General features: G+C 31.9%; 2 protein-coding genes across 2 annotated transcripts; one reads left to right on the top strand and one right to left on the bottom strand.

Annotated features, from left to right (window-relative positions):
* Window positions 1–516: 516 nt before the first annotated feature.
* On the bottom strand, window positions 517–4,040 carry LOC108553532 (BUD13 homolog). The gene is made up of 6 exons (XM_017908471.1): window positions 3,978–4,040; window positions 3,246–3,457; window positions 1,427–2,894; window positions 1,198–1,352; window positions 931–1,115; window positions 517–813 (listed from the first exon to the last, which is right to left on the bottom strand). Exons 2-6 carry the CDS (start codon window positions 3,356–3,358, stop codon window positions 641–643), a joined length of 2,094 nt encoding a protein of 697 aa, XP_017763960.1. The 5' UTR covers window positions 3,359–3,457; window positions 3,978–4,040; the 3' UTR covers window positions 517–640.
* A 215-nt stretch (window positions 4,041–4,255) lies between these two features.
* Window positions 4,256–17,749, top strand: Vdup1 (arrestin family protein Vdup1). Its single transcript, XM_017908467.1, has 6 exons — window positions 4,256–4,817; window positions 5,833–5,957; window positions 8,793–9,010; window positions 15,245–15,391; window positions 16,312–16,533; window positions 17,426–17,749. The coding sequence occupies exons 1-6, from the start codon at window positions 4,705–4,707 to the stop codon at window positions 17,615–17,617; spliced, it is 1,017 nt and encodes a 338-aa protein (XP_017763956.1). The 5' UTR covers window positions 4,256–4,704; the 3' UTR covers window positions 17,618–17,749.
* The last annotated feature ends 312 nt before the right edge of the window (window positions 17,750–18,061 follow it).

The following is an 18,061-nucleotide window of genomic DNA, read 5'->3' as shown; positions in this document are numbered from 1 at the left end:
CCGATACAAAAAATGTTAAGGTTAAGATATAGCAATGATTATTAACAAATTTTTAAATATGTTTATTCAAGATAATAAAAATTATATTTTACAATTTCGAATATATGTGTATTTAAAAATCATTAACTTTGTATATATTTCAAATTCCAATATTGTAGAAATATATAACAGAATCATATCACGTATGACTTTATTGAAAAGTTTGTAAACTGAAAGAATGAGGTGAACACTAAATTCTTTTAAATTCTGAAAATTATTGCTATAATTATAAACGTATACTTGTGTTTCTCTTTTAAATATATTGTAAATAAATAAACTGAGCAAGAGTCTCAAGTAATATTTCAAATAAAAAATGTGAGTGTATGTACATGTACCAAAATCATTTTACAATATTTGAGGTTAACTATCTGCAAAATCAATGGGTTTTAATATAAACAATATATCTAAAAGTAAATGATTTCATGTAAAGGGTCATATGCGGCTTTAAACTGATGTTAATAATTTGTAATCACAAATTAAAATTGGACACCCTGTATATTTTCGATTGTTTAGTTCACAATTACAATGTATTCTTAACCATGTAATAGCAAGTATTGTACATAAAGGAAAAAAAAGAAAAAAATGAAGAAACGCGTACATTTTACATGTCAGAAGTGCTCCATTTATAAGCTTCTTCTTGCCGTGCTACCCTTGCATTTTGCGCTTCAAACCATCGTTTTTCGTAGCCATTACTCCTGTCAACTCCATCCCACCTATGACCAGGTTTAATACCAAAACGATTTGGCATAAATGATCCTTCATATTTGGGTCGATCTGAAAATATTGTTCATATATTTTTATAAATAAAATATTGTACATTAATTATAACGGAATGATAAATATTAGTATTTGTAACCTAGAATTAATCTAATATTGTATATACTGCTTCACCTGGTTTCCTCTTTCCTTCTTTTATTTGTTTTTGTTTGATGTATTCTAACATAGGGTCACCTTCTCTTTCTTGTTCCCTAAGTCTCTTGTCCAAATCAACGTCATCTGCATATCTCGCTAAAGGTTTACTCATTTCATAAAGATCGTCTTTTAACTTTTCTTGATGATCTTCGACTTGTTTTAAGCTGATAAAATAAAAAAGTTTCGTCCAAATTTTGCCACAAATATACAAATTTTAATTCAATAACTAAATTCCGTATCACTTACCCTCTTCCCCATTTAGCATATTTTTCGTCCATTTCTGCTTGTTGCTTCTGCTTTTCGCGCTCTTCTATTGCTTCTGCTTCTAAATTACGTTTTCTACCTGTCTTAGTATCTCGTATAACCGCTGGCAGACCAACACCCGTGACTTCTTTACTAAGCTGTAGAAAACAGTTTTATAATTTTATTATAAAATAATATTAAGGAAAAGAAGGAATGGAATTTTCTTAAATACCTTACTGAAATGTTCCGCTTCTCGTTTCTTGTATGCCTCTGTTTCTTCTCGCAGTGCTCTTGCATTTTGTAAGCCTGCCGTTTTTCCATCTAATGTTTTCTTCATCCGTGTTTCATTATTATCTTCATTGATATCTCCGTATTTCGATTTCTTTTCCTTAACATAGGAATTTTCTCTATGTGAATATCTTGGATCATGATTATACTTATTATTATCATACTTATTATATTTGCCTGATTTGTTCTTATAGAAATCTTTGTCACTTTTTCTAAATCTATTTGGACTTATGTCTACATCCCTATTTCTTTTACAAGGTGGAGTCATATCTGAATCATAATGTCTCTTGTCGAACCAAGTGTTCATCTCGGAATGTTTATCAATTCTATTCTTTCCTGTTTTCTCGTGCCTGTATTTATGTTGCCTTGGTGAACTTTCTTTTAATGTGTTATCATATTTATTTCTTTTGGTCTCGAAATATAAATTTCTATCTTTCTTACTTTGCCATGCTAGACTGTAATCTGATTCATCATTTCTATCTTTGCGTTTGGAACTCATATGAACATTTACATCTCTTTCATACTTTCTCCTAGGTGGACTAAACTCGGAATCACTATCTTTTGTTCTATGCTTATGTTTCTTACTTTTTCTTGGTGGACTTAGATCTGATTCATAAGTTTTATTTTTTCTTTCTAGACTCAAATCTGAATCTGAATCTTTTCTATTCTTTCGAAAAAGACTCATATCTGAATCAGAATCTTTTCTATTTCTTCTAGAAATATTTATATCTGAATCAGAATCTTTTCTATCTTTTCTAGAAGGCCTCAATTTTAAATCATTTATGTCTTTATGCTTCATACCTTTCTTTGATTTATGCTTTTTACTTTTCCTTGGTGGACTTAAATCTGAATCATAATCTTTAGTCCACCTTCTAGGTGGACTTAAATCAGAATCATCACATGCTTTCTTATTCTTTCTTGTCCTTTTTTTAATTTTATGAGATGAAACGTCTGTTGCTTGGCTGCTGTCACTATCACTATCACTTTGTAAAGATTTATGTTTAGAACTAATATGATTCTTAGATTTTATTCTAGGTGGACTTAGATCACTATCCTCATCCCTTTTTGCTTTTGTATTTATTTTATCCTTTGTCTTTTTAGATATTCTTGGAGGAGACAAATCGACGTCTGAATATTTCTTTGATTTTCTTGGTGGGCTTAACTCATCAGAAATATCATTAACTTGTTTAAATTGTTTAGTTTCTTTAACTATACTACTAACAGTTAAGTCACCACCCTCATCATCAGCTATTATTTTCCATCTTCTTTTGTCTGTGAAATCAACAGGTCCACGTTCGTCTACTACACCAGCAATTTGAGGCGCATCTTCTGCATTGATGAAAATATCAAATTCATTCTCTTCCATTGGTCTCATATTCTTCAGGTCTATGTCATCATCAATGATTTTTACTCTGCAAAATATATCTTAAAATTTGTGCAAAGAAACGAATAGTGTTCGAAAATAGTTTATTATTCGCTACAGTTGTTAAAATCGATCATCGATTGTACAATTTGGTCTAAAAACCAAAATGTTGAAATTCCTTTTCACATTTAAACATATCTTCCGTATTAATATAACATTGAATTAAGAAAATAGCAATAAATACAATATGTTCTTTTCATTATTCATCATATTTTCAAATATTTAAAATATTTCGACCTAAATATCCAAGATGTGTGAAAGAATTACTATAACCTAAAACACAAGGGCTTCCTGTTGAAACTGTCGAAATAACCTACAATGTTTGCAAATTAAAACTTACGTTTTTGCTCCCGATTTCATCTTTTTCTTTTTCTTTTTCTTCTTATCATCGCCATCTCCCGAAGATAAGTATTTCTTCAAATATTCTTTTTGATTTATCACTTTCTTCTCCATAACGACTGTTACGTTGCAAGTGGTAGCGCGCAACTACGTGCTATTGGAATATTTTCTACCGCGTCCACACGAGGGCACTGCATGTGTGATTTAAATATCCTATGAAAACGATAATTTAAGGACTTACATATTATAAACGTTTTCAAGATAGAAATAAAATTTTATAAGAATTTAAAGTCTTTTTATTTATATCATGTTAATCCTTTAACTAAATTATAAAAATTAAATACATAAATTATATCCACATTTTAAAGTTACACGAAAGAACTTTGTATATAATTTGCATGTTATAATGTTCAGATAAAATATGAAAGAACTTGCTAAATACAAATAAAGTCTGAAAAAGGATCACGAAGTCAAACAAAAGGTATGTTTAGATCTAAACTAAATCAATCGCGTTAAATCGTTAGCATGGTGGGAAATATCAAATGCTGCATAACATATTACAAATCTATGCATACTAAAACGCGCATTTTAATAATTAATCCAAGAATCTATCATATGAATAAGTATCTCATGAGTATTTCCATATAATACCCTAATATTATGTACGCAAAATTCCACCTATATAGCTCTCATTGGCAGTTGATTTTCCAATGAATTCGTGCCCCGTACCGACCTTATCGGCTGAGCGCATCTGGCCACGGGTTATAGGAAACGATCCACGATGCACCGTGCCAGACGAACCTTATCGATTTTATTCATCGACCGCGAGTACAGTCCGCTTAGCAAGGTAATACACCAACGCGGCAAATCGGGACGATCTAATCCGGACTCGGTGCACAAGAAACTGGAAGCGGTTCTTCATTGGTCGGTGGAGGAAAGCAGGTAATTACGTTGGTTGGAGGTGGAAACAACGACAGAGGTAGGGGAGCGAAAGTGAACACAGCTCCAAGAATGGGCAGGAAGAGACGGGCTCCTTGAGCCTGCGGCAAAAAGTTTGACGGATACTAGCGTAGGAGCATTGTTATCAACGTTTCCGTCGAGTCCACGAAGTGTCTATGTTTCAAAGCTGCGACTGACTTAACTGTTCGAAACATTGTTACGAACAGTACGCGGAAAATGTGCAAGAACGCGATTGTTCAATCGAGAAAAGCGTGGCTGGCTGAGTGAGGTTCCTGTGACGTTCCAAAGAGAGAAACGTAGCGTGTGCAAGGTTATGGGCGTGCTGCTGGTGCGATCCAGTGTATGCCAGTGATTCTCACTGACATGCCTGCGGTCCCCGTTGGAAAAAATTTTGTGCCCGCGACGACTTGGTGCATAATCAGTTGCCGCGAAGCCGTTCTGACGCGAGCGTGATCTGTCATTCTTGTCGCCGATCCTTGAACATCGTGTTGCATGAAACCATGACGCGAAAGCTGAGCAAGTTTTTGATACTTTTCAACAATACCAACCTCTTATATTTTCCCGGCCATTTTTTGTCCGGCCGGGTGCTTATCGAGTTGGACGATGAAGCATAGTAAGTATGCGTATAAGAATTCCCGCGAAATATGACATGTAATACTTTTATATATTTTTATGAAATTATTCATAGAAAAATTAGGAAAGAATGAATGAAACTCTTAAAGGAAATATCGTTAGAAAGGTGTTAAGTAGATAAAGTGAAATATCTTGTTGTCACTTGGTGATTATTTAGAAGAGGTTATGATAATGGAATAATCCCATTATTAGTCGAAAAAACGTAGATAAAACGATACAATTAATAAAAAGTTAATTCGCAGTGAGCTATTCCCGATTTAAACGGGTTTCACGTGTTAATATTCTCGATGCTTGGTAGATACGAGAAAATGCGTGAAAGTGAATATATTACGTTAAATAATTGCATTTCGTCAGATTTGCCTTAATCGTGACTAGTCCGCGTAACGTCTTCTGATGTAGCCGCTGAAACTTTCACAATGTAAATTACGATGTTTCTAGCGGTAGTAACGTGATTGACTAAATAAGTGTTTAAAAATTATTTACATACGTTAATGAACATATACGTGTATCACGCAATACACGTTGTTTTATGTACAATATTTCAATGCAATTATAGACTCGGAATCAGACTCCACTTTACACGTAGCGCCTCCTGATGATAATTTAACGTAATAATTTCCAAGATGTCAACAATATTAACTACTCTAGAAAGTGTAATGTACATGATGCTTACATGTATAGCATGAAAACAAGTTTCTCTCACTTTTGATTTACCCATTATTTACTACTCATTGCATTACTAATGGCATCATATATTACGTAACAGACCATATGTTCAATTTTACTTTTAAAAATTATTTATTACCTTTGATATTTCGCTAATTCAACTATCATTAATTTTGGCTTGCCTTGATTTTAATTTGTAATTTTAATTACATGATACGATATTTGGCATCGAAAGAAATTCGTCGAATATTATTCCGATTTATATTACATTCGTCAAATTTATCGCATAGGTGTAATAAAATTGTAATGACATGTTCGGTGTGTCGCAGCGTTTCAGGGTTGCATTTTCATGTGATCGGCGAAGGAGTGGTGCGTGTACGCAGTCAACGCGCCGAGAGGGTTTACGACAAAGAAAACTATATAGATTTTCGTATGAGATTGCTGGGCGAGCCAGGTAATGAAAAGAAACTGTATTACGGTATACTTAATGTAGCCGTTAAGACGAAACGGGCACAATGTACGTTCGAATAATAAGTCTTGGATGATAAGCCAGAAACATCTTAATAAATGGAGGACGAGTTTGCTCTAATAACTATAACAATAGCTAAAATGTATTGGTGCATAACTTATTTTTTTTTTTGTTAAATATAAATTTCCAACAGAATTTTTATTACCTATAACGTTATTATTTATATACAATTATTATCTACTTATACGTGATCAATATGAACGTATGAATTATTACTGAAATTATTAGTTACATAAATTAGAAATATTTATATATGTAAATATAGATTATAATTATTATACGTATATAGTATATGTTGCGAATGGAATTTTTAACGGTAGCTTTTAATGTTCACAAATATTGAATAAAAAGATGAACTTTTAGATGACCTGGTGGATTCATCATCATCTTGATGAATATAATTTTGAATTAATTTCATAAGGTAGTGAGAGTACAAATATTCATATCAGAGTTATCATAATTTGTTATTCAGCTTTAATGTATTCTCAAATAATGTTTCAGAAGACTGTTGCTAAACAGATAGCTCAACTTCAGAGATAAATTCATAAGAAGAATAAAAGGATTAATTTAATTGTTTGCCTTCTGAGATCATGTTTCCCAAGTATAATCACACTATTTTCATTTGCAAATGACGCGAGTCATTACATTGAAACATACGTTAAAATTAATTGGCAAAGCCTGGATTGTTTTAACAACTGCTTTTATTTATTTTCCTTTATTTTATGGAAACTGCAACTGCAGAACAGTTACGAAAATAACTGACACGATAACAAAATTGGCGTAATAAAATACAGCCCGATAGAATTTATTCTGCCAAAAATAATTTTTAGATAACTTTATACCTTTAAGAAAATTTTTTTTTCGTAAAATAATATTTTTTCATTTCCATTTAACACGTGAAAGTTATAAATATTGCTAAAAATATAAAATTTCAATGTGCAATTTCAAAATGTTAGTAGTATAATTTTGTTTATAACTTTTATAGTAGTATAATTTTACAATAAAGTAAAAACTTTTACAGTAAAGTTTATTTTTATATTATTATATTATTATTTTATATTATTTTATTATATTAATATTTTTATATTATATTATAATATATAGTAATATAATTTTTAAAGTAGGATGAAATAGCCAGGACTTTTTTTCAACTTCATATGAACCAATCTTCATACAATAGCACAATATTATCATATTCAAAATAAAACATGAAATTACGCTATCTGAATAAATAGTTTCAGTTCATGTAAAATTGCAGTACGATCTTAACACTAGGACTACCAACTATCTATAATTAAATATAGCATATATATACCACTAATTACCTGTACCTAGTATATATAGTACATATTTACCTATTGAATCACACGAGAAAAATAATGAACAGGTACATCAAAATGCAAAAACCACTCGTGAAAATAATTTCAATACCAAAAACGTGATAATTTAACGCTTGGATTGCCACATTGGTCAGCTACGACCGGAACCACGATGCTCATCAGTGACTAGAATGCCACAAACGTTTAGGTCATTAAAATAAAACGGCGTATCGTCGACTAAAAAATCTTGAACGCAAACAATATGACCAAATCAAATTTCCTCGAATCAAATATCATTATAATAAAAATTCCCATAAATTACAATCCGTTGAGAACATCCCATAAAACTCGCATGGCAAATCCTGTCAAATTATTACCTTCTTAACACTGTGAACCTACCACAGCCAAACCACAGTTCTTAAAACGTTCATTAAAAATCCTCCATTCAATCCCATCATCTTAGCAATTTTTCTTTTAACCCTTTGCACTCGACTTTTTTAATTAAAGAAGGGTACGAGTTGGAATATTTTGTGCTATTAAGCTGATGATATTTCTTGAACAGTAAATAAGAAATCGTATAATAATTAACACGTAGAATTATTTAATTTCGATACCTTGTACACTGTTACATTATTTTAAATTTGATACATTAATTAACATCGAGCTTCGAAATTTTATCAAATTTCCACTGAAGGGTGCCTCTCGAGTGTAAAGGGTAAATAATTTCTGATTCTGTAAGAAAGTGGTAGATTGTCTCTGTACTTATTACATTTACCAATTAATAAATAATAACTAGTAAGGAAAAATGTATGATTTTTCAGCAATTTTTGAATCACTGTGGGACGAAAATCGTCACGAAGAAATATTGTATTGAATATTAATGAGCTTCGGTAATTAAAACTATTTTTCTTATTAAATATTCATAAATTAAACAATTTTTCATATTCTATTGAAACTAATTTTTACTACAAATATTAATAAACTTGAAAAACTTAAGATATTTCTTATTTAATTGATGTTGTTGCTGCTGTTGTTGCTATTGTTGTTATTATTATCATTATTATCACACCGTTAAATATTAACGAACGAAGCAAAGGGTTAATGTATCATTGTATAATTATTTTTCCAATGTCCCCCGTTTTTATTCCATTTTTAAGCTGTCCGATTTCCATTCACCGGTTTCCATTTGGCCGTTTAACGTGGTAGGTTTAACGTGGAAGCTGAAATTATTTTTACAACCCGAAAGGTGTAAAGTCAGTCGATTCGATTCACAGGGCTACGAAGCCCTGTAAGTATGAAAAGCACGGAATTCCATAGCCGAATCCTATTGTACAAATTTTCCTGGTGCAAACGGCGCACCTGCGAACCACGCGACGCATAATAATGTCAAAACTGTTCTTCTTCTTTCTCTGTTACTGACGGGTACGACGCCGGAATCCAGGAGAGGGACCGTCGCTGCTATCGCCGGGGATCCACAGCTTTCCATTCAAATTAGGCCTGCCCCTGGGCCTACCGTCTACTTTCCTGGGCAAACACGGCTGGGTGCAATATTATTGCAAGGCTGCACTTCGGGAGCCCGGCGGACTGACGCACAAGAATCAGCAAGTCTTCATCGTGATGAACCCCATCGATCTGAATCTAGAACCGCCGATCCTGGCAGTAAGTCTCTCTGCACCTCTCTATCTTTCTCTGCTTGCATTATGGATGAATCTCGTATTTCATATTTATACGTTCCCTTATTAGAAAGCGATTGAGTTTGGATAAAGAGACTAGCCGGGGTACCATTTATGCCGATCCACCAGGTTCCCATCGCTAACGATCATCGTGCCCGCGCTCAGGCGAAACATCCTAATAGACGTGTTTGCTCGTTATTGTTGCTGCGTTTTTAATTAATAAAACGCCGGCTGTTAGGTGCACACATTGTGGGAAATTGTTGTTAGATAGGCCACGCTGAGCGGTTCCGAATCATTCATGCTTCTGCAGTTGGGAAAATGAAGATCCATTCGATAAGGATTGCATTGGATGTAGCGTACACAGTGCGAATCACCAGAGATTCACAGAAACCTTGAATTTTATATACTTTTTCTCAAGTATCGGAAATGGGTAGAAAGTTAAAGCATTAGACAGAATACTTTTGTTGAAGGAGGCTAGGAAGTATATAGGAATTTAAAGTATCGAATAGGATATTGTTATAAAATTATTATTCTGGCATAGATTTTCAGTTGATAGCGAAGAATAGAGGTCTTGAATATCTTCTTGTTGCTTTCTTGCTTTCGAGATGTAGAGGATATGTAGAAATTTAAAAGATTGGACAGAGCTTCATATTTTTATGCATTTTATTGCATCGTTTATTTTATATTTAGTAATTTACTATTCTTGAATATCAATCAGTTAATATTGACATAAAGTATCACGTTTAATTACCATTATCTATGTATGCAGAAGCAATTTAATTGTTTTATAAAATCGTATTTACGTTCATCAGCATGTTTACCTGCTCTTGATGTCTCGAAATCATATCGTTATAATTAATCAATAACTGCTGAAAAATACATGCTATCTGCTTTACTACATATATTCGGATACATGTTTCAAACATTGGAGTATGTTATATAATCTTATCAAAATAAGGGAAACAAAGCAATCGCCACTCTAACAGGAATATTTGCAAGATAAATTTGCAATTCTTAACAATTGAAAATATCTCCGGAAAAGTTACCATTTAGCTTACCGTTTAATCAGATTTAATAATATTAAAATATCAAAACGGTATATATTATAATACCGTATAATACATTATATATATATTATTACATACATATAATACTAAACGGTACATATTATAACACATGGACACCCCTATATTTATTAAATGGTGTCGCGCTGCAATTTATCTTCAGCATAGTATTTGCCAAAATCGTATCGAAATTTACAACACAGTGGCGTATTTATTTAAATTTATTTTCAAATGTTCTATCATATATTTCTAACGCAAATTCATACCACATATTCGAGTCTCTACCATAGTGCTGTATTCAAATTTATTCGCAGCATGTTTATCCGCAAATGAACCGTGATTCATGCACTCTGCTATTTCACAGCGACGATGGTGCTTGTTTTGAGCATGATTATTCGGCTTACGCTTTCTACCCCAAGCGTGCAATTGCGGACGAACCCTGACACGCGCATCCTAAATCGCGGAACATCGTCGCTCGGCTGATTTTATTACGATTGCGATCACACTGGACGTGCCATTGCACGTGTAACGATTTAATTTGCAATTTTGCGTGCACGCAACAAGGCCGCACGATTTCTAATCGTCGTTTAAAGCCGCTTCTCTCTAACGAGGGAAACGAAAGACCGATCCATCCTCCGGTGCCAGGATTCTTCATACATCGTTCGATCCTTCAGCCGGTAATAAAAATGATATAAAACAGTATCGTACTTATCGCTCGAGTCATCGTGCAAATTATGCGGGGATTAATGCAATAACACAGAAATTAGTCACAGTCAGATTGAAATGATATTACGCGATTCTCAACGACTTGGCGCGTTTCACGGACCGTTAAACGATAAAATCCTCCGATGGTACTCCTCGAAAGGGAAAAGAAAACAGGTGGATGAATGAAGGTAAATGAGAGCGTTCGTTTTCGTATTTATATCCGTACGTGTTATTAAAACATCGTTGATAGTTTACCGATCGTAAAGCTCGGATGGGACCTGGTTTCTCGTAGAATTTGCAGAGACGCGTGAAATTTTATCGTCACGCGTATACCTGTTTGAAGCAATATAAGTATAATATTGGATGAAATATTTTTGTCGAGATTTATTTATTTATTTAATTTCGTGCGAATTCTGTTGTTTTGTGTCTTTGATGCTTGGAAATTGTCGCCTTGGATTCTTGACGTTTAAAATTGAAAAATCAAAATTTCTATCTTTTATTTTTATCTTTGACAAATCCCTATTTAAATAATGGAAGGTCTTATTGTCTTTGATGATTGAAAATTGCAAACCCCAATTTGTGTCTTTTACCTTTGACGAATTTTTAATTAAAGAATGAAGAATCTTAATATCTTTGATGTTTGCAAATAGCAAAACCCCAATTCTTGTTTTTTATTTTTGATAAATCTCTATTTAAGAAATGGAGGATGTTAGTGTCTTCCACGTTTGAAAATTGCGAAACCCTAATTCGTGTCTTTTATCTTTGACAAATCTCTATTTAAAAAATGGAGAATTTTAATGTTTCTGATGTTTGAAAAGCGTAAAACCCCAATTGCTGTCTTTTATCTTTGACGAATCTCTATTTAAAAAATTGAGAATCTTAGTTTACATCTTCCACGTTTAATATTTAAAAAATGAGAGGTTTCAGTTTACGTCCTCCATCTTCGATGTTTAAAAAATACGGATTCGTCCTCCATTTCAAATTTTCCTAAATGAAAAATTGAACACACTGACTTCAAACAGGAGTCGACTCATAAATAAGTGTCTGACTTAGGAAGACTACTATAATTCTTCCATTCTTAAAGAAAATTCTGTTTTTCTTCTAAGTTTCCCTGTCTTCTTGTAGCATAGATAATGGAAAGGAAATCTTGGTATCGCATATGTTGATTTATTGACACATTACGTATGAAGCCGACGAAAATATCGAATATTGGTAAAAATATACAGAATAATCAACGATGCAAATGATTTGGCACTTTTGGCCAGGTTTATCGAATCCGTGGTGATAGTTAACGTGTTAACATAACCGAGTTCTGGATACTGGTCACTGACCTACGTAGAAAGCGATCGCGATTTTTCACCGTGTACCATTTTTTGACTTCCGGTACCAAAATTTTGATCGTTTCTGGCTCATGGAAAGGAATTAATCCTTTTTAATCCTGTCAATTTATCGCATGCTTGTAAATCGGTAACAGCAATTAATTTTTATTATAATAGCAATTAGTTAATTTGACTAATTGTTAAACTATTTTCACCCTCTTCTTAATCTTTGTTTGTTTCCAACCTTTCTCTTCTATTTCATCAACACTTTTATCTACTGTTCATATATATCTATATACATTTTTATTTTCGTTATATTTGTTTTATTTTATTTCGAGTTAAGTTACTCTCAATATCTCTTTTCGTATTTCATCAACATTTTCAAATTTTTATTTAATTCTCCCTCACTTCTGAGCCTCACAAATGTTTAAAATTTTACATAATGTTTATATATATTTGTATTCGTTTTTATTTTCCTTTCTGGGTCTTACAAATATTCGAAATTCTTCCTTGATTGGTAGAATTTTCTTCCTCGATTGTAAATTGGAAGAAATTTGCAAATTTCTGTTATATTTTATCGATATTTTCATGCAGTGTTTATACGTATTTCCATTTCTTTCTGTGTCACTTCTTGCGATTTTGCATCATCATTTTGCATTTTAAATCAGATCTTCCTCGAGAGTGTTCGCAAATGCCAAGAGCAATTGCAAGGTATTTCAGAAATTTCTAGATATTTGGGAATGGTTGCCATAACGAGCGAAGGAAGTAGCATCTGGCCAGGCACAGGTTTCTCTGAAAGTTTTGTGGGAAGTCGTACTTGTTTATGCGGCCGAAGAAACGCATTCACATCATGCCAGATAACGTGTAACATAAGATAATTATTACGTAGGCACGTGACATTCAGCTCCGAACGCGACCGCATTGTTGATCCAACTGTATAGTCACATTCATTGCACACGCCTTGCATTGCATAATCGAGAAGTCTCGAAGTGATAGCTGATAGTATTGATCTCCTGTCCACTCGAGAAATAGATATGAAATTTAAAGATCCGAAGATTGCGAAAGTACAAAGAGAGAGGTGTTGATCCCTTGAGATTGTTAAGAACAATCGTGATGGAATTTGCGATATTTTTGTGACTGTCGTTTATTGTTAAAACTGAATTAAAAATCTCGAACATTCATTGAAAAATCTCTTTTTCGAAATTTTTTCTTATTTAACCCTTTGCACTGCTTTGTCGAGTGTGATACGATCTCAGTTTCTATCACAGGAACTCCTGTGTCGAGTTACACTCGACGTTTCTTGATTCTTTATTTATTATTATTATTTGAGAGCTATATTTAATATAATCGATAAAGAAAATTCTTTAAAATAATTATCAATCGAGGAACTGTCTTGTGAAGTAAATTTTAAATAAAATATTTAAAATAGTGGGCAGTTATTGGCAACAAAATTGAAAAATAATTCAGAGTGCAGAGATTTAGCCCTTTGCACTCGGCGATTTTTTCGTTACAGGAAGATAGTAATTTGCAGACTTTCTGCCATAAGGTTGACGGTATTTTTAAAATCGTAAATAAGAAATCGTATGCGATGTATGACGTAGAATTATTTTACTTCGATATTCCACGCATCGTTGGGTAATTGTAAATTTGATGTATTAATTAACATCCATCTTTAGAAACTGATTTAAGGGCGACTGAGAGGCGCCTCTCGAGTGCAAAGGGTTAAATAGTAAATATTCGAATTGCTTTTTTATATTGTCGATGAGTTTTTAAAAATTTTTAAAACTACGTGAAATTTGTAGATAGATCTATATACATGTATCTATTTATGTATTAATTTATAACATGTATATTTGTTTCATAATGTATTATTATTTATGTACATATATGTATATATGTGTATATGTACATACGTATAAATATGTTTCGTGGAGATTGATTTAATGAATTATTTGTGGAATTAATTAAGTGAATTTAAATGTTATACTTAATTTACGAAAATATGTGACATTCTGTGCTCTTATCGTTAATATTGATTAATTATATTTCCACATGACCATAATCAACCATATAAGTATACGTTTTCGTCAGGAACACGTGTTTTAAAACAATTGGAATATGATTTCATCGTAAATGTTTTCAATTTCATAAGATCAGACAGACTTTCAAAATTTCTTCCTGATATTTTGAAATATTATTCTTTTTTTCCACCACCTCTGTCTCATAATTTTGAATCACACTTAATACAAATTATAATTCTGATTTAAGAAAGATTGAGTGTATTTGCAAAATAAGTTCAGTTTGAATCTTTACTTGAATTTTTCTATGTTTCATATTTAATTGTTCATACTGACAATTATTCCATTCAAATTCTATGCAATGTTTTAATATTTTACCTCTGTCAAAGTTACATTACAGTAAATTGATAACGTTAATTTAATTAGCTATTGAAAAAATTGTAAGACTGGGTGATAACTCACAACTATAATAAATATTTTTATACAATAAGTTACTTGAATAAGAAATTTGCATTTACTAAAAGAATTTATTAAAATTTATTACTGAGAAAATTACTTTTATTCTTTAATTATTAAAATAAAACGATGCTACTGTAAATTAGTTTATGCACTCAGGAAATTCAATTGTTTGCAATCTCATTTTCCAATCATAAACATTCTACATATATTCAGCTAATGAAGCATTATAAATATAACTCATTCCAAAATGACTCTAATTTGCATTAAAACTTATTACTCCATATTTTTAAACAAAAAAGAAAAGAGAAAAATAAGAAAGGATTAGATATATGTACAATTTTTCAAGAATATCTTCATAATAATAACTATCAAATAAAATAAAAATTATGAAGGAATTAGATGTGTAAAATTTTTCCAAAATTTCTTCATGATATTAACAATAACCAACAGGAGAAAACAAAAATAAAAAAGGATTAAATGCGTAAAATTTTTCGAAAATTTCTTCATTATATTAATTATATAACAGTGACTATTAGGCGGGAAAAACGAAAAAATAAGAAGGAATTATATGTGTGTAAAATTTTTCAAAAATGTTTTCTTCCTAATAATAGCGATGATAATAAGTACCGAATAAAATTTCTTTTGTTTGTTCCAGCAACCGGCTAGACAAGAAATCGAGCAACGGGTCGGAGTATCCTGTGTCTCAGGAGGACCTGTATTCTGTAGGGTGAGCCTCGACAGAGGCGGATACGTACCCGGTGAAACTATCGGCATCTCAGCGACAGTCAGCAATCGAAGCAAAGTATGTATCGTATTTCAATTCGATGGCTAACCAAAAGAATTTCTATCGTGGAAATGGGGTCAGCACAATATGATACGATCACATATCTTCCGAAGTGTGAATGTCTCCTCGGTTTGAATTTAATGTAAAGCAAGTTGATAGAATTACTAATTGAAGTATCCATTTGACAGGGAAAAAGAATGCACTTTATTTTTTCTTTTCTTTTTGTTTCAAATATAAATGGAAATTAAGATTTTTGATATATTTATATATTTATATTATGATATAATTTAAAAGAAAAAATTGCTTTTTAATCCTAACATTTTCTTCTGAATGCAGTGTGGAAAAATATTGTACAATTTTATCACTAAAGATCTCATATTGTTCCTAACTTTGTGTCAAAGAAATAATCGTACACTAAATTTGATTTATAACCTTACAAAAATATTCGATTATATCTTAGACGCAATTATAAATTAACATGATTGATTAAATTATACATTTGTAGTATTAACATAAGCTGGAAGTATAATATATCACTCAAAGTAATCAGCGAACTATCTGTTCGTATCAATTATCTCAAATACATTCAGAAACGTCTAACTTATTCTATAAACTCAATAAGAAACGTATGTATATGTACATACATACGTATCTATATTATATTTATTTTAAGAAACGCAATATCTTAGTATTTTAATTCTAATCGTAAGTAAATATCTAACTTTAGTTACAAGATATAACCACAGTGTTATAATATCAAAATATAATTGTTTTCATCTTTTGCATAAAATTTCACAATAACATCGCGACAACGAAATCGATACCGACGTCAACATAACCTAACCGCCGAATGATCACCGCTATTATTCTTTCCTTCGCGTACAACTGATGCAAGATCCACGTTTAAGTATACATTCAAGATCGAAATGATTCAACAGGTGACAATGAAATCGACTAAAGCATCCTTGACCGAAACAATCCAGTACCTGTGCCGTGGTAAAGTGCTAGCCAGCGAGACACGAGAACTGGCAAGCGTTTCTAGAGGGAAAATTCGTCCCGGCGAAGGCGAAGAATGGCTAAACGAACAGATGTATGTTCCACCATTACCACCGACTAATTTGCGAGGCTGTCACCTCATCAACGTTCTTTATCACGTCTATGTAAGTAGAAGTGCCGTTTCAAGCGTTATTATAATAATTACAGTTATACGTAGCATGTCTAATATATCTCGCTCGCTCTGTCTCTTTCTTTCTTTGCCTCTTTGTCTTTTTCCCGCGAAATTTAACATGCCCTGGGCTATTTACGGAAAGCACTAACTTTCTTTGCAACGGTTCTTCATTTTTCTCTCTTTCTCCTTTTTATTCAGCCATGAAAGTGTCACTCGTTAGGCTTAAACTCGTCGTTTCGAGAGCAATAAATTCCACTTTCGAATTAATTTTATGAATCGATTAATTTTTATTTTATTTTTATCGGAATTAATCGTTTACGTATAACATTTCTTGGATTCTTATTTAATGGAATATTTACGAATGAATTTCAATAATTTTCGTTGGTAAAATATTGCGAAACGGAGAAGATGCATTGTACCATTAATCTTTGAGAATTTGTGCTTTCGTGGAATGCACATGAATCTTAAATGTCAGTCAACTTTCTTGAATTCTGTCGCAGTATTTTTTGTTACTTGACGACTTATCTCAAATGCATACAAAGTACTGTCCATTTAGATTGTGCATATTGAAATTGCGATAGAACATTATAATATTATAATATTTAAACGGATTTTTAAGATATTTAAGATAAATCGTTCCAAGACAGAATTTTAGGTTATAACATGACAATTGATGTTCCTCATTTTATACGTATATAATTTGTTTGATTATTAATTTATGTGATTATCTTTCATAGTATTCTATAATGAGAAAAAGGAATACATTATTCTTTATATTTAAATTTTATTGCATAACTTAATTTTTGATTATTAATTCTTATGATTTTTTTTTTTTTTTGGTGATGTCTTATAATGTCTGAAAGAAATACATTATTTTGTTACAGTTCGTAATAAGCCCAAAGAGTTTGGACAAAGAGATTAAACTGCAAATACCAATAGTCCTAGCCACTTATCCCTTGAGGCAGGAAGGTGCACCAGCAGGAACGGCACCGTCGAAAAGGGGAGCACATTACCCATCAACATTGCCAATATTTCGACCATGGTTGGACGATAAAGCTTTCGAGATTCAGGAGTGAGGGTTTAATTAACTTTCACCGACGACCTTAATATGCGGATATGAAAAATCTTGAAGAACACCATTTCGGAAATATTTCTGCGACAACGATGTTGAAAATTTATGGAAATATTCCAAATCTTTGGAACCGTTAATACGCTTATAACAATACTTATCTCGAATTAAACTTAACTAGATAAACAGATGTATTTATATTTGTTTAACTAAAAAGAATTAAAACAATAGAGACAACGAATAAGAATGTACTTATATGTGGCGGATGAAGACATTATTTTTGCATTCCATTATGCGATATTCGTTTAATTAAATTTAAAGAATATATAAAAGACAGATCTTATTTTATAATTTAATAATTTTAGATTTTTAAATTTAGCGATTTATATAATTCCTGTTAATACCTTGTAAATGTCTATAATGAGTTACAAAATGTTGTTTACAATATTTT

Source organism: Eufriesea mexicana, unplaced genomic scaffold (assembly GCF_001483705.2).
Source record: "Eufriesea mexicana isolate 0111107269 unplaced genomic scaffold, ASM148370v2 scaffold10888, whole genome shotgun sequence".
Lineage (NCBI taxonomy): Eukaryota > Metazoa > Arthropoda > Insecta > Hymenoptera > Apidae > Eufriesea > Eufriesea mexicana.
The sequence above is the reverse complement of the archived record's forward strand: the minus strand, read 5'-3'. Positions and strand labels throughout refer to the sequence as shown.